This window comes from Cavia porcellus, unplaced genomic scaffold (assembly GCF_034190915.1).
Source record: "Cavia porcellus strain 051 isolate PalLab524CR breed Dunkin Hartley unplaced genomic scaffold, mCavPor4.1 scaffold_5, whole genome shotgun sequence".
NCBI lineage: Eukaryota > Metazoa > Chordata > Mammalia > Rodentia > Caviidae > Cavia > Cavia porcellus.
In genome coordinates this window covers 47,792,206-47,813,791 of record NW_026947488.1, presented here as the reverse complement: position 1 = coordinate 47,813,791, position 21,586 = coordinate 47,792,206, and the positions used below count along the sequence as shown (strand labels likewise).

General features: G+C 50.5%; 1 protein-coding gene and 1 long non-coding RNA gene across 2 annotated transcripts; one reads left to right on the top strand and one right to left on the bottom strand.

The window, feature by feature from the left end:
- Positions 1-8,792: 8,792 nt before the first annotated feature.
- LOC111753399 (uncharacterized) lies at positions 8,793-10,368 on the top strand. Its single transcript, XR_002788196.2, has 2 exons — positions 8,793-8,881; positions 10,196-10,368. It is a non-coding gene; the product is annotated as an uncharacterized LOC111753399 (long non-coding RNA).
- On the bottom strand, positions 10,162-21,357 carry Prokr2 (prokineticin receptor 2). Its single transcript, XM_003476598.5, has 3 exons — positions 21,226-21,357; positions 18,844-19,421; positions 10,162-12,989 (listed from the first exon to the last, which is right to left on the bottom strand). Exons 2-3 carry the CDS (start codon positions 19,299-19,301, stop codon positions 12,293-12,295), a joined length of 1,155 nt encoding a protein of 384 aa, XP_003476646.1. The 5' UTR covers positions 19,302-19,421; positions 21,226-21,357; the 3' UTR covers positions 10,162-12,292.
- Between the last annotated feature and the right edge of the window lie 229 nt (positions 21,358-21,586).

The window sequence follows — 21,586 nt, the reverse complement described above, 5'->3', positions numbered from 1 at the left end:
TGGCAGTATGACCTGGGTGAGTTACTGCACCTCTCTGAGCCTCGGTTTCCTCATCTGTAAAATGTAGCCAACAGTGGCTCCTACCTCAAGGCAACAATGAGAGGGGCCTATGAGCAAATGCATGTTCCTGACATGAGCCTGTTGGTTCTCGTGCTTGAGTCTCAGTGCTAACCCCCTTTCACTGGGATGTCTTTCCAAGAGGGACATGCCAACTGCTAAATAACACAGCCAGCCTGTGATTTTTGCAAAGGTTGTTATGGCAACCATATTTTTAAAAGTCACTAAATTGGCAGTGAACGCAAAGTTGGGACTATGTGAAAACAAGAAGTGATGGGGATTGTAAAAAAGAGGAAAGAGCTAAGACTCTAAGAAGCAGGTCCATGTATCAAAGGCAGGACAATTGCATGTGCCGTGAGGGCAGGAATCTGTCCTGCAGGGACAGAGTGAGTCCTGTGAATACAAATGGACACTGCAGAGGTGGTGGATGTGGCCCTGTCAGGGTTGCCTGAGCCCTTCCGTTGCTTCCTGGGTGACCCTGGGGCGAGAGGAGGGACCATGTCCCTCCACTGTCCCTAGCAATGGGCCACCTTGGGCTTTTCACTCCTAGTTCCTCCTTCTGCTTCTGGCCTGCCTGCCTGCATCTCCACAGGGAGCTCCCTGAGGGGAGACTGGCTCTGACTCTCCTCTTTCCACAGTGCCCAGTAACTCTTGGCATATGATCTTGACTCTGACCTTGACTCCTAGGGATGCAAGGAAGTCAGAGTCGCCCCCACTCATAGTTGAGTGGCTGGCATAGCAATGGCACCATGGAAGCCACACTGCCAGGTGGACAAGTGAGGGAGGACCTCAGGAAACCTGTTGGGTGGCCCTAGGGCTGGATCAGGCCCAAGCTATGCCCTTGCAGAAGAATCAAACTGCCTGCCACATCTTAGCTGCTTGTTCTGTTTGTACCTCACAGTCCTGGATGTGTTCTCTGCCCTGCACTGTACTGAGAGGGTGACCTGTGGGTGGCACCTGGCAGGCTCCCCTGACACTGGATTCTGGCTGCGCTTGACTGATAGGCAGGACCTGAGACTGGAGCGCAGATGGAGGCAGAGGACTCCCCTCCTCTGCTGCTTTGCAGGAACCCTGTCCCTTCCAGGAGGGGCCCCTCTTCCCTGGCTCAGCTCTCACTGAGTTCCTGGCTTCTCTCTCTCCCCACCCTCAGCCCCGAGGGCAGAATGCTGTGGTCTCTGGAAACCAGGTCACCCCTCATCGGCCCCCTGAATCCCACCCGTGCCGGTGTAAGTAGTACCTTCACTCAGGTCTCATTTGGACTGGCGGAGTTGAATTCATCTCTTATGAAGACCCTGACTGGTACATGGAGAAAGAGAAAAGGCAGCAAAGGTCCTAATCTGGGTAGGATTTGTTTGCTGAGGAAACAGGGATACAGGCTGGTGGGAGGGAAGGAGGGGAGCAAACTGGGGAACTGCACAACAGAGCCCAGTGACCAAATTTCAAAACAGAGATGTATCTCACAGGTCTCAATGCGGTCACTGTCACTGTTCTGTTGTGCTGTGGAACAGGAACCAGCCTTCTGTGAGGCTAGAGGTGGGGGCTCCGAGTGGTGGAATTTTTCCCTAGAGTGAATCCTCTGCATCCAGCAGGCTGTGTCCGAGTGGGAGGAAATCCTGAGCTGGGTGCAAGGTCAGATCCAGCCAAGCACTGGGTCATGACAGCCAGTTCTGCCACAGAAACTGAAATAGGCAGTGAGGGCAGGAGGGTCAAGGACTTGGGGGTTGTCTTAGTTACTTTTCTCGTTGTTGAGATAAAATACACTGTTGTACCTCAAAACAAGCCCCGTGATATTGTCTGTTGTCAAGAAGCGGGAAAGATGTATTTAAAAAGAAGTGCTTGTATTTAAGCTGGTACAGTGCAAATGGAGTTTGCAAAGCTGTGCAACTGGGTTAGAATTTTGACAGATTTTTATACTTCATTTACGATTAGCTCATTGACCACTAAGTATGAGAAAGAGAAACAAGGTGGCCTTGTTCCCCCTTGCTTGAGGTCAGAGGCATTTCACATTGGGTGGTTAGCCAATTCATAGCCCTTGGTCTGCCAATTCCAGGAACATTTGTCTCTCACAAAGGGAACAATGGTTGACACAGGAAACAGGTTACTCGGGGATGGGCGCATACAGAACAGCATGATGATGCAGTCAGTTAATCTATAACTATGTGGTCAGTGCTCCAGGTACATGGTTACTAGGGCAAAAAGCATAGCACAGAATGACAAAGTTCTTTGTGCTAATAACAATCTTTTTAACTATTTTTGCTAATAACTATCTTTTTAACTTTGCATGTTAGTTTTTAGCATTTTAGTACTACATACCCAACACCCAAAGTTAAAGGAGGAAAACTTTATTGTAACCCACAGTTTGTGGAAGTTTCAGCCCAAAGTCCACTGGCTCCAGGGCAGGGCGGCATGGCACAGGGTCATTGCAGAGCATTAACAGCTCATGGCAGGCAGGAGGCAGCAAAAGCAGCAAGTCGTGAAGCAGCTCTTCCTGTCCCTTAGGGTGGGCAGCACCACACCCACAGTGGGCCTTCCCTTTATCCCCATCCTGAATAATGCCAAACCAGTCAGTGGAACAGTTTAGTAGTCACACACCCTAGCCCCCAGCACCACACACTTAATCCTAGCATCACTTACTTAAACCTGGCATCACTCCCCAGACCCAGCCCTCTCGGAAAAGCCTCACCTATGAGGTCAAGAGGCTTTGAGGGGAGAACACATCTTCCCCCTAGAGATCACATCTAGTCACGAGTCATAGCAGACTGAGTGAGGATGAGCCCAGAGCCAGGTGGGAATGGCCAATTGACCTCCTGCAGTAGATACGGGCTCACAGAGCCTCAGTCATGGGTTATGCAGCTTTGGCCAGCTCTTCCGTGTGAGAGCAGGGGGAGGGGTAACTAAGACAGAGAGAACTAAAGACACCTGAAAGCAGTGTCTCTGTCCCAGGAAGTATTTGGGAAGTGACTTGCTGGTCTGTCATGTACAGTGAAGGAGATCTAGAAGGCTGCTTCCTTTCCAGTCTAGGATGGGAAGGGTGTGTGGGTTTCTCTTCCTCATTCTATACAAACTGTTGGGCGCAGGTGCTCAACATACCATACCCCATCCGGGACTAAGGACCACACCAGCTTCCGCAATGCGCTACGTCCCTCTCCAAATTAGCCACCCCATGCTCACTTCGTATTCGCCCCGTGCTGACTCTGTGGCAACCCCTGATTGGCCACAGCTGGGTATATTAGCCAGAGCCCGCGTCTCATCCCATCCCTGCCTCCTCGTGGCAGCCCTCGTGGCAGCCCTCGTGGCAGCCTGATTGGCCACAGTCAGATATATAAGCCAGAACCCGCAACAATAAAGTGGCAGTTACCTGTTACCCACAAGAGCGTCCTCTGTCTCATTGGGGGGCTGCACCGGTCACAAACTCTATAGAAGAGATGAGTTGTAGCTTCCAAGTTTTCACATGAAGGTGAAACATTCTCTTAATTGCTATGGTTTGAACGTCTTCATCAAAATCCATGCTGTGAAGTACAGAACTGAGAGGGGGGATGGGCAGGTCCTTTAAGAGATGATTAGGGTTATGCCCTCAGATTAGTCCAGTACTGAATTAAAGGACTAAGGAGCCAAAGTATCATGTTGAGTGGTCTGTCCTACTATCCAGTTTAGCTGCTACTCTTGTCTGCAAGTCTTGCTGTGGGATGCCCTGGGCTGCTCTAGAACTATGCAGACCTTCCACCAGCAAGCAGGCACTCCCCAGATGTACCCCTTCCCCAACTATGGGTTTCCTGGCCTCCAGAATAGAAAGAAATAAATTTTTTTCCCAAATTATCCAGTCTCTGGCTTTCTGTTATAGCAACATCAAATGGACTAAGATAACATTTGACTGGGCATGGTTAGAGTCTCCATGGACCAGCCTTCAGCCTTCTGGTCTTTCACAGGAGAGTTTCTCTTAAGTCCTGCATGAGGTGCTTATGAAGGAGTTAGGAGCCAGGGCATCAGGTTCCCGGCTCTGCTTCTGCTTTCTCTGTCTGACCACATCCTATTTTCCCTGCAGCCTGGACCTTGCCACCTCTCTCCAGGCATCAGCACAGGGCTGGAGTGGGAACGCCACAGTGTCCGCTCCTCTCCTGTGCCTCAACCCTTCAGCACCTCCACCTCAGACTGCAGGGGTGGTAGGAAGATGGACACGTTCTCATAAAGGAAGAGCTCGGTGTGAAAATTCTCACTCATTCCTCTACACGACTGAATGAGCTCTTGAATCTTGATTTTCATGTTTTGTTCTCACATATACATATGTCTGCGTCTGGGCTTTCTGTATCTATGCTTCCCTAAATAGCTCACTGTTTTAGTTACTATGGCTTACGATAAATACTGGTATCTGGTAGAATACTCCCATCTTCAAAAATTCGCCTTGGCCAAATTGTCAAGTTTGCTATTGACTTTTGTGTCTGGCTCTTGTAGCCAAACCACTTGGCTGTATTCTCTAATTAGCTGTTTTTTCTTACAAGATTTCCCTCTTGTCCTACTATGCTGACTTCTATTCTAGATGGAAAGGAGAGAATGGGTGCAGACATTTATATCTTTCTCTTGTCTTTGGGGGACCCCACTCACCTTGATATAAACTCCACTTTTATCCTAAGGCTTTGCCTCACCACAATCCACCTCTCACCCCCTGGTCCTACTTCCCTTGGTGCTAAGAAGATCCACCTATGAGGGTTCCTTGGGGACTCAGACAGGATGGTGGGAGGCAGCTTTTGACATTCTGGGGCCCACAGGGCGTCCCAGGGCGAGTGCTTTCTCCCAGGTCTTCTCCATTTTTTTTACACCCTGTGTGAGACCTCTTCCTCCTTCAAGCTTTCCGGTGAATGGTGCAGAATGGGTTGCAAAACCATGGGACTGCTCCCTCCTTCTCTCACTCTCCTGGTACCTCCCCTTCTCTCTTCCTCTCCTTCTCTCTGCTCTCTCACTCCAAGAACGAACAATAACTGTTGGAAACACCTGAAACCCACAAGGAGGCAAAATCACAGTTTCCTTCATGGCCTATAGCTTTCTGGACCCCATCTCTCAGTGGACTTGAACTTCATGCTTATACCTGGCTCTCTCTGTCCCGGTCTTCTCCTTCATGTCACGTACCTGGGACCAGAGGGAGTAAGAAAGAGCACTGGCTCTTATAGCTGTTCCCTTGAGTCTGCAAAGATCATTTTGAAAAGCTTTGAAACTGCCACAAGAAAGCTGAGTTAAAGCCTCAGCCAAGGGCTATCCTTCTCTCCAGTCTGGGATGGGAGGTTGTGTGTAGCAATACTACAGAACAGAAGAACTGTAGCTTTCGAGTTTTCAAATGGGGGGAGAAGATGTTTTCCTAAAACATGTGGACCCCAGAGAGTGGAGCCTGTGCTTTGGTTAAATGTGTGAATTTCCATTGCAAACCTTCCTTTCCAAAGGGTCTTGATTTGCGTCAAAGTGGTAGACTTGAGTAGGAAGGAGGGGCAGCAGGGATGCTGTGGGAAGTGACGGTTTGGTCAGCTGAAATCGTGGACCATTTTTTCCCCTATCTTTTTGAGACAGGATCTCACTATGTGGTTCATCCTGGCCTTGAGCTGACTTTGCAGCCCAGCCTGGTCTTGAACTTGCAATGATCTTCCTGCCTCAGCCTCTGCTATGTGGTTTTATTCAAAGTTGTGTCTTAGGACAAGGTTGAAATTCAAGAGATTATAGTCAGTTCTTGTTCTTCACAGCAGTGTTCTATAAAGTTATCTCAAATACTGAATTAGCAAATGTTAGAATTTGCTGGCGCAATAAAGAAGCAGAATATAAGAAAAAGTAAAAGTGACCTTTTTATTTATAGGACGTGGAGAGGAGCCCACAACCGGCAGTGGTTTGGCTTCCTCCTCTGACCGGATATGGGAGTGTGGGGTATATGTGACCTTTGACTGGATGTGGTGCTTGGAGCGGGCATTGATGACACATGAGGAGCTGACTGGAATTTTCTTCACACGCTGGCAAAGGAAGGAGGAAGTTGTAAACAGGGAAGAAGGAGGAAGTGGCTCTCAGGGTGGGCATTCCCATGTTAAACCACTGCCATAATGTCCTGTAATTTATTCTAGGGCAAAACTCTTTCAGCAAATACCAAATCACTGCTCCTAGAGGAGCTCAGGGTTGATTGGCAAGCCACTGCTCATGGTAATTTTGTCACGTGGTCAATACAGAACCTTGCTTTATGTGTGTTCTGCTTAGAGACACTTTATTTAATATATATTGTTGCTTCCCTGACATTGAGCTCATGATTGATGCCGAATCTCAAGTCCGAGTAAAGTTACTCTAACACACTTATTTTTTTCTACAGGGCGCATCACATCTCTGTACTTTGGAATACCAGACTTTCCTCCAGGACTGCATTTCGGGAAATTACCATGAAAGAGAACAAAAATGCAAACAATATGACCCTAAACAGACCTTGGAAAGGACACTCGTTTACCATGGAGCTAAAGTAAGAAAACAGAGTGTCAGCTGGTTCAGCCTCAGCTGGGAACGTGAACCTTGTTGAACCAAAATTTTCACCTTTTTGTATGTACGCTGAACAGCTATGAAAGCAAATGAGTGCCGGTTTTGAGGTTACAGATAAAGCTTAGTTTGTGAGCAAATCCATGAATATGGCATTCAGAAATAAAGAGGAGCGATATATATAATGGTTTTCTTTTAATGACTTTGTTCTCCTTGCCTTCCTGTTATAAGAATCCTGTATATTTGACTCACCCAGATAGTGAAGGACTATCTCATCTCTAGAGGCCTAAGTTAATCACATACACAGCTCCTTTTTCATGAGCTTTCAGATTCACAGGTTTTAGGGTTAGGGTTAGGGCGCGGATGGTTTCCTGGAGGAGTGGGTAATTATTCAGGCAACCACTCTGTGGAATAGAAGGCTTATTCAGAGCCTTTGTAAACCCAACAATAAGAACTGTTTTTAGGTAAATGTGGTTTGGAGCAAAGAAGTCAGACTTGAGCAGAGCCTGGGAAACCCTCTCCCCATCATTTCCCATCTCCCAGTGTCTTAACAACCCCTGGCCTCAAATCTTCTCTTCCCACAGCTAGGAGGACTTATGTCTAAATTCACTCCATCTGTGTGTTTATAGCTTCTCTCCAGGGCCTGAGTTCATGCAGAATTAATCACATATTATTGCAGGCGTCACCTTGAGATTCAGGCTTAGAGCTTCTCCTTCTTTCTTCTCCAGCATCCAGTGCTGGGATTGGATGAATGGTCTGAAAAGCCTTTTCTTTACTGGACCTGATTTCTGCACACAGAGTGCATGGCGAGCTTGCCTAGGAGTTGGACCTCAAGCTGGGGATATTGGTCAGCAATGCATGAAATTCTAGAGATGAGTCCATTCACCTCAGCTGCGAGGCACGTGTGGAGTCTGAGTACCAGGATTCCGCATGGAGCTGCAAGGACCTGGGTCTGCCCTTCTGCCTTCATAGCGGCCTCTCCACTTCCAGGCGGCAAAGCCCAGCTGCTTCCCTGTTCAGTGATAGTTTTCTGAATTCCAGTGAAATGACCCTGCTCACACAGTTGGTTGTAGCCAGAGAAAGTGTCAAACACACTTCTAAGAGCATATAGGATGTAGAAAAGGTGACTTCTATTCTGAGCTCTTGGAGTACCTGTATTGGAGTGCATGGTTCAAGACGCATTATTGCTATTGCTGTTGCCTTTGAAACTACCGTGTACCTCACGGTCTACGGATGGAGGGTCTAATAGCTGAAGGCTGATGATCTCCTGAGCCTCTCAGCTAGCCCCTTGTTGGGCCAGTATAGGCCTCTGGTGGTTAATATGCTCATATTCTTGCTATGGAGAAGCTGCATTAGGAAATGACATTTTCCATGGTGATCCAGACTGCCTATTGTAGCGAGATTTTTCCCAGCACAGAGCTGAGATCAAACATGGAGATTAGCAAACACTGTGTGGATTTAAGTGAACACGGCTGCATCTGGGGCCACTGTCACTGTACACACCAGGGACTCTGTATCCAGGCCCTTTTGGGACTGGCTATCTAATTTTCTGCCAGGGAAGGAACAGAGACAGAATTTGTGCTCATGCTACTTTTCAAGGGGCACCAGGAACCCCAGGAGGCGACGTGCTCCTGGCTGGTGGTTGGTATAGCTCAGGAGGGAGATCAACCCGATGGCCCAAGGCATCGGATGCCAGGCGTTGTGAATCAGCATAGGAGTCTTTGGCTGAGTGCAGATGTAAATCATGAATTGGCAAAGTGTAGCTCTGCTAGCAGTCACCAGACAATGCTGAATGCCAGCAGCTGACACAACCAGCTGCTGGCCACTGCCATCCAGTGTCAGCTTGTGCTGGATACCATAGGTTGACTGGCCTGGGCGCCAGTCTCTGTTGCTGTTCATGGACTGCTGGTCTGTGGGACTCTTTAGTGCTAACAGCCTCTGCCGTTTGTCTTTCTTTTGAACTGACCTTTGTGCACACTACTCAGGCTGCCTATCCTCAATAGATTTACAGGACTTTCGGAGCTCACACCACCTAAGAGATAAATCCTGAGCAGGTTTATGGAAACACCAAAGTACTGCAACAGGGCCTGAGTTAGGTACAGGGAGTCAGTACACTGGAAGGAAGTGGCAGAGGAGTGCTGGCAGTGCTGCTGATATTGCAGCTGCAGCCCTGTGATTGGTTCAAGTGTAGCCCTGTGATTGGTTCAAGTGTAGCCTTGTGATTGGTTCAAATGTAGCCCTGTGATTGGTTCAAGTGTAGGCTCCAGACAGCTGCAGCTGTCATGGTGGCATCCAGAGATGGAGCCAGGCCAGAAACCAGAGAATCTTCTGGAAGGTTAGCTGGGGGTGGGGGGTGGGGGGTGGAGAGTTAACAATGAGCCCAGATCCCTCCTTCCCTAATCTTAGCCACTCCAGGGTGCCCCCTCCTTTTCTTCAAAAGACAAGGGTCTGGTGACCCTAAGGGAGGGCACAGTGCTGAGTGTGTAGCTGCACTCATGTTGGAGGGGAGGGAAGGGGGTGACTGATAGGTAGCCATGAAAGACACTGAGGCAAGTGGCCCTGATTCATTGGGGGCTGAGGGGGAACCAAGGGCAGTGATGGGGGGTGCAACAGGTGCTGGCCAGATCGTGCCCCCTCCAGCTGGTGCAGGAGAAAATGGGAGAATCAGGAGGGTCTTCTCACCTGCCTCCCTTGGAAGCAGGAGGAATGCCCACTGCTTGGGCTGGCCAGGGGTGTCTTGGGTGGCCCGGACAGCCTCTGTCTATGCCCAGAAGCCCCTCTCCCCACACCTGCTTTCCCTGGGGCATGGCTGCCTCTCCTCATGGCTCCCTGCATCACCAGGAAACAGCTCCATGGATGCTCAAGGGGCAAAGGGCAGCCAGAGCAGTCCTGCTGTCATTCTCTGTGGTTTCCCTGGAATCCTGAAGTCTGCATTGTGAGCTCCTGAGGGTGGAGAGGGAGGAAAGGTGACTTCCATACAGCTCGAGAGTCTTGTAAGCCCACGTGCCATTTAAAAGACCCTCTAAGTATGCTCAGCGACTCAGACATAAGTAGCCCAAGTGCCATCCACGGGCTCAGAGATAAAATCTTGGGGCAGAGATTTGGCACTAGCAAGTGCTAGCTGTGTACCCTCAAGCAAGTCATTTCCTCCCATGAAATTCAGGTTTCACCTAAGAAAAGAGGGAGCTGGATTATATGCCCTGCGGGCCTCTCCTGTCCTGGTGTCCCACTGAGCCCCAGCATGCCATGAGGGTTAAACCGGAAGGATGTGTTTGGAGCCATCACTTTCTGGCAGAAATTCCGCTCACTGATCTGATTCCCTTCTGTGGCATATTCTTCCCTGTTAAGTGTGGGACTGGTCTGCATGCCTGTGGCCTTGGAGCTGTTGTTTGACTTCCTCTAATTTGAGAAGCAACTTATTTTAAATGCTGGACGCTGAAAGAAAAATCTCTTAAGTGTCACTTCGGAGCTACGTTTTATTCTGGCAGAGGAAATTTATATTTTGCCAAATAAGATTAAAATTTTCCCTGTACAGGAATATGTATAAATGTGTGCATATCTTGGCATGTCAACAGTATCTGATGCTTACCATTAATCAGTCTTGAGACGCGTAAACACAAATGCAATTAATTTATTGTTTTAATTCCAGGTGGAGGGATGAAAAGTCTCCATTCAAACAGCAGCTTACATTCGAACAAGGCAGACTCCAGATAAATGGGCAGGTGGCACTGACACAAGAATTCCCACCTGGGCGGGAAGCATGAGGGATGAAATAAAGATAACCCCAGCTCTTGGTCTGAGCTACCACTGTTCTGCTAAAAATACCTTGAATAAATTCTTTCTCTGTTCAGGGCTGAGCTATCGAGATGGCTATGACTTACTTATATCTAAATCCGATATAAAAGAGAAGCAGGGAAATCTGTGAACTTTGTGATTAAGATTCTATATGTTAATTATTCCACTTGGTAACAACACAACACTTTTTCACTGGGTCACAAAACACTGATATTTACAAGTTTTTTCAGTTAAATTTAAATGAAAGAGGGATGGTATAGTTTAGGATAAAAAGGCAAAAATGACTTCTGAAAGGGTAATACAGACACAATTATTACATTTTTGAACACACAGACAACCTAAAATGCTCTCCTGCTTGGCTTCAGAATGCATCCTGAGATTCTATAAAATTGGGATTTTACAGAATCTTTTTAGGTGGATACTTTGCATTTTTTGAAGGTTCAGTGCCAAAGTTAAAGGTGGGTCTGCTGGCCGAGGACGGAAAAGAGTGGGCTGAAACTTCATTGATGGAGAAACAAACAGATAATTTTTAAAAACAAGCAAAGCAACTAAGTCATTTCTTCTCTACAGGAAGTTAGGAGCTGACCAAATGTGGATGGCAAAGCTCTAATCAAGAACCATTTGCAAGTCTCTGCTCCAAAACCGATCGGAAGGAACAAGGGTAGGGCTCCGTACCATGCCCGCCACACATGACTTGAACTTTCCTAACCCCAGAGCTGCTGAGTCTGGGGCTCCCGTCTTCATGACAGGGACCCCAGTGTAGAGTTCAGGGGTGCCTGGTCCAAAGAGCAAGATGAAAGAATGGAAGTGTTTCTCCATAAAAACCACAGGAAACAGGGTTTCTAAACAAACTCCCCCACACAAATGGTCAATATCACCTACTCATTATTACCACATGTACAGTTGAAAATTATATGCATGCACTGTGACCTCCAAGGGTTGCCTGATGGTATTGAAAACATCAGGGAGAGAAAATGTCTTCATTGTCCCCGTTCTTTAAAGCCAGACTGAGACACAGGGAAGAAGCATCTGGGCTGTATGAACCCAAGTGAGAACTCGAACGCAGGCCTTGGGGTTCCACGAAGGGCTCCTTTTGTAGAAGAGGGTGTATTCTAGGAGATGAGCCAAGTCTCAGCCAACAGACCACACAGTTATGTTCCCACCGTCCCTCTTTCTGGTCTCTTCCTCCGTCCCTCTTTCTGGTCTCTTCCTCTGGACCTCAGAACCCTGAAATCATTTGCACTGAAGTTTCAGGAACTGCATTCTGCTGGCCTGGTTGCAAGAAAAACCACTGTCTAGGCATATCCTAGAGACATCACAGGAGATAGCAGGAGCTGGGTTGAGAAGGCCGTGTGACGGCATTTGCTCTTCCTGTGAGGTGTGGGCTCCATGCTGACGATTGTCCTTGTGTTCCTACTGTGTCTAAGTGTTTTGTCCCGAGGCCTCTTGATGTTCCCACACTGATAAAGTACAGAATGAGGGAACAGGGACAGGGGTTGGGGGGCTCCAGATAACCGCATGTGGCCTCTGTCCAGCCATTCCCAGATCTATACCCAGCTTGATGACTGCAATAGCTTCTGTCACCTTGCTTTGGTTCCCAGTGCTTCTGCACGCAGCATGTCATCAGTCAGTGCCAGTCCCGTAGCCTTTGTGTGATCTCATCGTGGCCTGCCCACCGTAGGTGTGTGGTTCACATCACTCACTGTCACATGCCTCTCGTTTCATGACCGTGCCACACACGCAGTGTCTATTCAGTGCACATCAGCGAATGCCGGCTGGGGCACTTGGTCTCTGGATTAGTTTGTTTGTTAAGATCTAGAAACACCCAGCTCCCAGGGGGCAGGAAGGTGTGGACACAGATGTCCCGTGCCACAAACACAGCCTGTGCCTTGGTTGATGGTGTGTGATGCTGAGGACTGGAGCTAGGTTTTCAATTCCGTCATGCCGCAGGTCACTTCAGCCGGATACAGTCCACCTCTTCGGTGGCTGGCACTGCGCTGTTCCGGAGGTCCAGGTCACCGCTGGACTTGCTCCCGTGGTGGGAGGGACGCCAGTGGAGCAGCATCATCTTCTTGAAGTACTTGATGGTGTTGTTCTTGACCGTGACGAAGCACACGGTGTTGATCACACTGTTGCTCATGGCGATGCACTCGACCACGTAGAAGGCGGTGAGGTAGTGCTTCTCCTTGACGAACACGGCGGGGAAGAAGTCGCGCACGATGGTGAAGCCGTAGAAGGGCGCCCAGCACAGCACGTAGGCCGTGAGGACGCCCATGAGGACTAGCACCGTCTTGCGGCGGCAGCGCAGCCGCTTGCGGATCTGCTCGGTCTGGAAGCCGGGCACGGCCTTGAACCAGAGCTCCCGGGAGATCCTGGCGTAGCACAGGGTCATGGTGACCACGGGGCCCACGAACTCCAGGCCGAAGATGAAGAGGAAGTAGGACTTGTAGTAGAGCTGCTGGTCCACTGGCCAGACCTGGCCGCAGAAGATCTTCTCCTGGCTCTTGACGATGAAGAGGACCGTCTCTGTGGTGAAGTAGGCCGAGGGGATGGCGATGAGAATGGAGACCACCCAGACCAGCGCGATCAGAAAGGAGGCCGTCTGGTAGTTCATCCGGGGCTTTAGCGGGTGCACGATGGCCAGGTACCTGGTGGGGCAGGGCAGCCAACGGTCACAATGAAGTATACTTGGAAACAGCATTTATGGGATTTTTTTTCTTTTTTTGCAGTAGGGACTGAAGTAGGCCTTTGCACTGAGCTAGAACCCCCAACCCTGTCCCTTGGACAGGATCTCAAAGTCACCAAGTTCCCCATGCTAGACTCAAACTCGAGATCCTCCTGCCTCAGCCTGCAGTGTGCTGAAGTTACAGGTACACCCCACCACTCACAGCTCATGACAGGTTTTTAACTAACTCTAAACACATACAAAAGCAGACAGAATGGCACAATGAGTCCCCCTGTGCCCATTATCCAGATTTAACCGGCTTCTTTGTGTGTTTGCTAGATCAGCAGGTCTATGGAATAGTGTAGTGGGGTGCTGCTGCGGAATCAGCACAAGCTTTGGGCCAAACAGGCTGCTGAGTAAATTCTGGCTTCCTTGGGACTGGGTTAGGAGTCTGGACAAATTACTCATCTCTCTGAGATTCGATTCCCCAGTTTGGTTCCTGTAACCTGGGATTAGATGCTGCCTACCTTGCAGAGCGGCTGTGAGCATTATCTATGAGAATGTGGAGTTATCGCTGTGCAGCGGGGGCTCAGCATGCACCTGCGGCCTGTTACTATCAGCGATCCTACCGTAGCACTCTGGTTTCAATCCCGTCCTTCTGCCCATGAATGCAATATTCTCCAAGCTCTCTGTTTCAGATATCTCAGGGTTCAGAGGTGAAGGAAGGGCTGTGCAGTGTGGGGAGTGAGGCTTTGCTCCCCTCCCGGGAAGTGTTGCCCTTATTATGGGACAGGGCAGCAGAACCAAATACTCCAAGGACAAGGATATGTCTGCCTGAGCTTGTTCCCAGCAGGCATTGGAATCCAGGCTCCTGATATACCACTGCTACTCACCTCCCTGGGCTGTGTCACACTCAGATGAGGGGACTGTGAAGTCACTGGACCTCCACAAGGCTTTACCTGGACTCTCTCAGTGAGCTGCACTGTCTAGGAAAGAAGAGTTCAGAGTCCTTTGTGGAGTTCATGTGGACTGAACACTTTCTTTCTAGAGAGATCTAATGATATTTTGGTGCCCTAGAATCATTTCTGAGTTTTGTTTTGGTTTGCTTTGAGTTTTTGAGACAGGACTGACTATGTAGTTCAGGCTGGCGTGGACTCACTATGTACCCCCAGGCCGGCCTTGAACTCACAGCGATCCTCCTGCCTCAGCCTCCTGAATGCTGGGATGACAGGCATGTGCTCCTCATTTCTGTGCCTTTTATGGGTAGGAGGCAAGAAGAGATGGTGGGAGACTGTGGGGCCTGGTGAAAAGTAAGTTAACCTTGGAAATGAACATGTGACCCACTCCTAGAGCCTGAATCAGGGAGTTTGTATAGAAAATTCCAGATCACCTTTCCTTTGTAACCAGACCCTTTCCAAGTCTCGGACTTGACTAAGAAGGCCTCTGCCTCTTGCTGCTTCCTGTCCCTGACAAGTGCCCCAAGCGTGTTTTATCTTCTCTTGGAGCTGCTGGCTCCCAGCCACTGAATTCCAGATCCTGTTGCAGCACGGCTTCCCCAGCCTGACCCCTAACGCCCCCTGGTGGTTCTTCACCGGCTCTCTGACTACTCTGGGTGACCTTTGACAAAACTTACAGGGTCAGAGACGGGACAAATAAGCTGACTCACTTCAATGGGGTAGAGACCTCTCCCGCCCCGTCCTTCTCTGGTGACCGTGAACTCGCTTCCTGCTGCTGCTATAACAAATGCTCAGGAAGGACACAGCGGTTCCAACTAATTCCAGTGGGTTACGCTACAGTTCTAGAGGCCTGAAGTCTGACGTGGCTTGTGCTAGGCTACAGTTAGGACAGCACCCTTCACTGCCTTTCCCAGGGCTGCCTGCGCTTCTTGCCTCACAGCTCTTTATCTGCACAGAGCTAGTGATGGCCTGCTCTGTCTTTCCCATGAGGACACTGAGTCTCTGCCTTTGTCTTTCATGAGGAAGAGCCTCTGTGAGTCCACTGGCCACGCCTAGCTCCTGCAGTACAGAACACTTCCCCCTAGCTCCTGTTTGGCGTGTAATGTATCATATTCATAGATGCTGGGAATTTGGATGTGGCTATCCTGGCGGGTGGGCAATAGTCTGTCTCCCATACTGAATCCAAACTGTATCCAAGCAGAACAAATCCAGCAATGACAATTCAAACAGTATCACAATAACTACCACCAAAGGGAATTTCCACACTCTTGCTTTTGTTGTTTTGAGACAGGATCTCCCTATGTAGTTCAGGCTGGCCTTGAACTTGTGGTGATTCCCCTGCCTCAGCCTCCTGAGTGCTGGGATTACAGGTGTGTGCCACCACATCTGGCTCTAACAATACCTTCTGTATTCTGCAAGATGTTCCAAAATTCAGAGTTGTCATCAAACAAATCACAAAGAAAAGAACACTGACCTAGGAGTTAACTTAGAAAGCACGGATCTAAGCTGCACACTTAGATACATCATTTATGCTCCTGGGACTTAGTTTCTCCGTCTGTGCAATGGGGATGATCAGCTTATTGACGATCTGTCAAGACTTCTGTCAGGTTCCAAGAAAGTCAGCATACATAATGCATGCTGGAAGCTGTAGTACTCTGCTTACTTGATCATTTCCCGTGACTCACTCATTGGCAAAGGAGATATCCGCAAAGCCTATCCGGGTGTTCATGGGTCAGCAGTTTCCTTCCACGCTCTACAATGTGAAATGGGCTGTTCTCTGGCTGCAGGACTCAGAAATGGCACTGCGCGGTCCTGCTGATAGCTGTACATAGTAGAGATACTAGGTGTGTGACCTAAGGCTAAACGGGGTACACGGAGACTCTGTGCTTCTCAGGAGGATGCAGGACTCTCTTTTTGGGCTTGAGTATGCAGAGATATCTGGGCACCCCACAAAAGCCTACTCCCCAAATTAGCATCATCAGGGCAAAGATGAGAGTTTGCCCCATCTTTATTTTTAATCATTTGTCTTATTTTCACTTGGTTTAAAACCTATTAGATGGAAAGGGGTGCTATTTATTAAGATCCTGTATCTTAAAGCCTGAAATTTCATCTGCTGCTTTTACAACTTTGAGGTTTATCAGACTCTAAAGGCTGAGCTGTGCGACACCTCTTCTCACCTGTTAAACACTGCCCCCTGCCCACACTAGAAAGCCTTCTCCTCTAACTAGTTCCTCTACCAGTAATTATCAGCTTCTCAGAGAGGTTGTCTTGCAAGAAAACAGCATTTATGCCAGGCATGATGGCACACACCTGAGATCTCAGCACTCTGGGAGGCTGAGACAGGAGGATTACAAATTCAAGCCCAACCTGGACAACTTAGTAATTTTGAGTCCTTACCCCTTATCTCAAAGTAAAAAAAAATTTTTTTGAAAAAAAAGGGCTTGGGATATAGCTCAGATGAAGGCTGAGAACCACTAAAAAACTAAACAAAACAGAGAGATAAAGAGAGAGAGAGAGAGAGAGCCCACTAGCATTTATGAATCAGTATCTTTTGATTACTCTTTATGTTTCATAAACTCTAGTTTCTGTGCAGAAGAGCCCTGAAATCAAGGACTGTGTCTTCCTGCACTCACTTGTTTCCAGACAAACAGCCACCTGCTCTAGGTCTGTCAGGTTGCTCCTCACTCCGCACACCCCACCTACCCCCACCTCCCACGCCCGTATTTCCTCGAAGGCTTCCTCTTGCTTCCACGGTCCTCGTGAGTACCAGAGCGGGCGGGCGGTAGCAGCTACTTAGGGAACCTGGTGCATAGAGAGCCCAGTTCTCTTGAGCTTCCCATGCCTGGGGCAGTTCTGAGGGGTGATTCACACTGGCTCCAGCCTCCCTCAGCAGGAAGGAGCTCCAGCTGCCCACAGTGGACACTTGCTCAGCAATACACTTGGCACTGCCTGCCTTCCCTTCCCTGCCTCTCTTCCCATTGCCCTACAGACCCTTCCTGGTGCGACCTGGGCATGGATCCTTGTCTGAGTGTCCAGGAATAACTCAAATCAAGACACAGGTGTAAGGCTCTGTGTCAGCACTGTGGAGACAGAAAGAGAGATGTGGTTATTGTTTTCCAAACACATTGTCTTTTGGAACAGACTACTTGATTCTCCATACACAGCCTGAGTTTGGAAAGCAGACTGGTATCTGGCTATAAAGGCCTTGAATGGCAGGCTCAGGACTTGCCGTGTGTTCCGTGGGCACTGGAATGTCTACAGATTTTATCAGCAGCACAGTGTTTCAGGAAGATCCATCAGTGGTGTTATTCTTTCCCTTCTTATGCATAAGTAGGGGTTTGGGGGCAGGAGGGAGCCCAGGAGCGAAAGGTGGGTCAGAAAAGCATCATCATGGCCCAGCCATGGCCTGCTAAGAAATGAGGCTGGGGGGATGACTGCCAGGAGTGGACATAGCGGGTGTGCCTGGTAGGGTGAGGCAGAGGGTTGTGGGCTGGGTGGTGGCACTGTCCCTGGAGCTGGGAGGCAGCCTGAGGCTGGGTTGGTTTGGGGTGAAAAATTTCTTCCTAAGAGACTCCAGTGTCGTGAACAAGACAAAACAAAAGAACACAACAGCAAAAAAATCACATCACGAAGACAAAAGTTACAGCACAACAACAGGAAACGGTGATCACTCTTCTTTTAGCAATGAATTGGATGAACACACAGATTTCTCAGACCCATTCCAAGAGATTCCCATTCAGGAGACCCAGGTGGGGCCCAGGAATCCATCTGAGTCATTTCATCAAATGATCCTTTGTGTCATTTTCCCTGGGGAGTTTGCTCAGCTGGTTGGTAAGCATATAATTCACCCACCAGGGCCAGAGATTTGCAATAAAAGTGCACTTCCTACAGGTATTATGCTGTAAAAGAGAAGATGCATCTTGTACCTGTATGTGGATTTTCTCACCCTAAATGGGAAATAATAAACTGGTTGATTAAAAACAATGAAAAATCTAAATGACACTGACAGGAAAAGCTGAAGCTTTGAAAGGAGATGAAAGGGAAAAAAAGATGATTAAGCCCCTTATCAAAGTGAATTTTTGCACAGCTCCAAAGAGTGGACAGTCACCAAGAGGATGTGATTACCAACTGTCCCCCTCAAACAGCCACTGGTGGTCTGATGCTGGCCTGTAACTCTGCATAAATGAAACTTGTGTAAGATTTGTCATTAGTTGTTATTATACACTTTACCTTACAGATTTAGAATAGAGCAAGGACTTCTGGAACATCTCATGTAAATATATGCAGATGAGCGCACCGATTATGCAAAAAGTAAACGCAAGAATGTCCTTCCCTCTTTTCTGCAAGCAAATCTTGCTATCTTATTTAAAACCAGCTCTGCAGCAAACTCACCAAAGACAAGACTAACTCCTGGATGACTTCTTTTTTATGCAGTTAAAGGACAGAAAGAATGGTATTAAGAGTCATAATGACAGAAATCAGATCAATGGTTGCCTGGGGTGGGGCCGTGCTAGTTCAGAGGTACAAGAGAGGTTTCTAGTGCACGGGAAAGTAGAAGAACTTGGTACCTAAGGTCTTGACTGGAAGCACTCCTAGTTAATTCAGGCTCCCATGATTTCTGAGCAGAGGCAGTAGAGGTATACCGCTTTGCCTTGTATGTGGTGCCGTGGTGCGTGCCCCCCTACCTCTGAGGACAAGGCCTGAACTGGGGGATACAGGAGCCTCCTCCTCTGTTCACATCCAGGGGAAGAGAACACAGCTGCAGTCTCCCTACCCCCTGACAGATCATTGAACATTCAATCTTGGGCAGTGCCAGCCTGTTGGAGACCAAGTAAGACACAAGTCTGGCTCCAACCCGTGACCCCTGCCCACTGTCCTCACCTGTCGATAGCGATGGCCAGCAGGGCATTGGTGGAGACATAGAGGGAGACAGTGCGCAGGTAGTTAACGGAGGCACAGAGCACGTGGCCATGTTCCCAGGACAGCTGGCGTACCACATAGTAGTCCATCTCAAAGGGGCAACAGATGATGGCCACCAGGAAATCAGAGATGGCCAGGTTGGCAATGAGCAGGTTGGTGAGGTTTCGCAGCTTCTTGTATCGGGCAAGGGCAGCAATGAAGATAAAGTTGCCAACGCCACAGACCAGCATGATGCCTGCCAGTGCCACGCCAATGACGATCTTGGCTGCGAAGAAGGTCTGGGTTTTGGTCATGTCCTCATCCTCATCCAGAGGGAGATCGTAATCACCATAGCTGAAGTTAAAGGACAGTGAGGAGCCATGGTCTTGGGGTGGATTCAAGTTGGATGTGAAACTAGTGCTTCTGTTCTGGGTTGCCATGGTGATGGCTGGGCACAGGGTAGATGGGTGGGTTTCAGTGCCTGGAGCCTGGGGGTCTCCCAGCTCAGTGAGCCCAGCACTCTGCTCACATCCTTGGGGAGCACTGATACTGTCCTGGACCTGGAAGGAGACACAACCACTGGAGGGAGGATGCCTGGTACTGTTCCTCCAGAGCACGCCTCACAGAACTGCAGGGTGACACAGAGAGGGGACACAAGATCTGGAAGCTGCAGGGCCTCTCCACCAGCTGCGGAGCTGTCAGGAAGGACTGCAGAGTTCAGTCCACTCATGAAGAATGTGCACCTCTGCCCTTTTCTCAGGGCCAGTGCTGGTTTGACTGCTACACTGCCCCCCACCTTCTCATCAGCACCCTACTGAGGGTCTTCTAAAGGTTTTCTAAGGCTGGCTGTCCCAGGTTTCTATGGTGGTGCCAGTGAAAAGGGTCTTTCCTCCAGAGCAGGGCACAGATTCCCTGGCCCTGAGCCAAAGCCATTTTCACAAGCGCAGGCTGAGTCCTGCTGGGCCAGGGGTTCATGCCCTCAGAGGCCCGAACTTCCTGCAAACCAAATTCCTGCTGCCCAGTACCAGGGCTGATGTGTACTGGGCTGGGTGGGAAGCTGCCAGTGAAAGTGAACGAATGAGGCACCGTGCCAGGGAATTCTGCTGCTCTCCCGGTTCTTGGAGGAATCCTTTATCTCCAATCAGGCCAGCTGCTTGTGACTTTGCCCCCACTCCCCCCAGTCACCTACCCTGACTAGGGAGGCTTGTCATTAGGGCTTGGGTCCTCTGCCAGGTGTGGCTCCTCTAACTGAAAACTGCCTGGAAAGAGCTCCTGGGGGTGGGGGTGGAGGTCACTAAGACCCCAGCGGGTCCAAGGCCTGACCTGTGCATCACTGTCCAAGAGGTTCTTTATCTTGGGGCCTTAGCATGCCTAGGGAGAGGAAATGAAGTCTGCAGAAGGAGCCCTTGGGAGACAGGGCAGCACCGGGTGCACGGTGTCCCCGTGAGCAGGAGAAGAGCCAGGACCCCAGCCCCACTGAATAAGGAGCGTCAGACCGGCCAGGAACGCCTTTTTCCCTGGCTTCTGGCACCTGCCAATGACTCCCAAGTGCAGGAGTCGCTGGGCGTCAGTAGCAAGAAGTGACCAAACAAGACAGCAGGTCTTGTTACTCCCTGACAGGGAGAACAAGAGTGCGGGATAAGCACAGCCACCCCGGCGAGGGACCAGAGGAGTGTCACAGGTGCCGGAGACTCCAGCCCGCAGCGCGTCCGCCAGCTGCACACACAATGTGGAGACTGGGGACAGGTGATGTCTAAGTCCCAGCGGCCTCTGCACCCGGGGTCTTCCCTCCAGGTCGGCTTTCACTCAAACGCGTCACCCTCAAACCCCGCTGACGGGTCGGGCGGGGACAGAGAAGCCGGGGTCGCGCCGGGGGGCGGGGGGTCGCGTGTCCGCCAGGCAGGGCCGGTCCCCGTCCCATTTACAGGACGCGCGGTGTCCCCGGGTCGGCACCTCTGCCCCTCCCTGACCGACCACGCGGAGGAATCGCCCGGGAGGGAGCAGGGACCAACTCAAGAGAGTCGCGTTGGACCAGCAAAGTCTGCGGGAAGAAAACTGGGGGGCCAGAGGGTGGGGGGCGCGGGGTTCCCCTATTCTGCTCCCCTTTGCCCTGTCCTCCCCGCCACCTGCCATGGACCCGCGCTCCCCGGTCCCAGCGTGGCGTCCTCGCTGATACTGGGGAGCCCAGCGGGGGTCTCGCGGAAGCAGCCCGCCAGCCCCGAGACAGCCCGGGCGCACCGGAGCAGCAGGAGGCTGAGCGGCCGGAGCCGCCTGGAGAAGATGCGGGCGTCGGAGCCCCTCGCCGGGTGACGGCCGCGCCCCGCCTCCCTCGTCCCGACCGCGCGGCTCGGAGCAGCTTCCTACCTCGGCCTCCCCCGGCGCACTCCGGGACCCTGAGGGCGGGCGAGGGTCGCGGGCTGCGTGGAGGCGGCGGGCTGCTGGCTTCCCGCTTCGGGACCTTGCCCGCACTAGCGGAGGCGCCGAGCGTGCGGCCGCGCGGTCCTCTTTCCTCCTCGCCCCGAGTCTCCCAGCGCCGAGCTCCCGGTATCTCCTGCCGGAGTTGTCGCCCCACCCCCGCAGCGCCCCGCCACTCGGACCCGGACCGCGCGCCCCGCCCCGCTCTTGACTCCGCCTCTGGGTCCCCGCCGGCACCCTGCAGTGCGCGCTCAGTTGGCGACGCCCAGGGCGCGCGCGGGGGTTGGGGAAGCTCAGCCTCGGGCGCTGC

Coding starts and splice junctions, on each gene's coding strand:
- Prokr2 (XM_003476598.5), bottom strand. CDS start 19,301: ATGGCAACCCAGAACAGAAGCACTAGTTTCACATCCAACTTGAATCCA. Junction 12,990..18,843: donor CTGGCCATCGCTATCGACAG/GTGAGGACAGTG, acceptor CTGCCCCACCAG/GTACCTGGCCATCGTGCACC.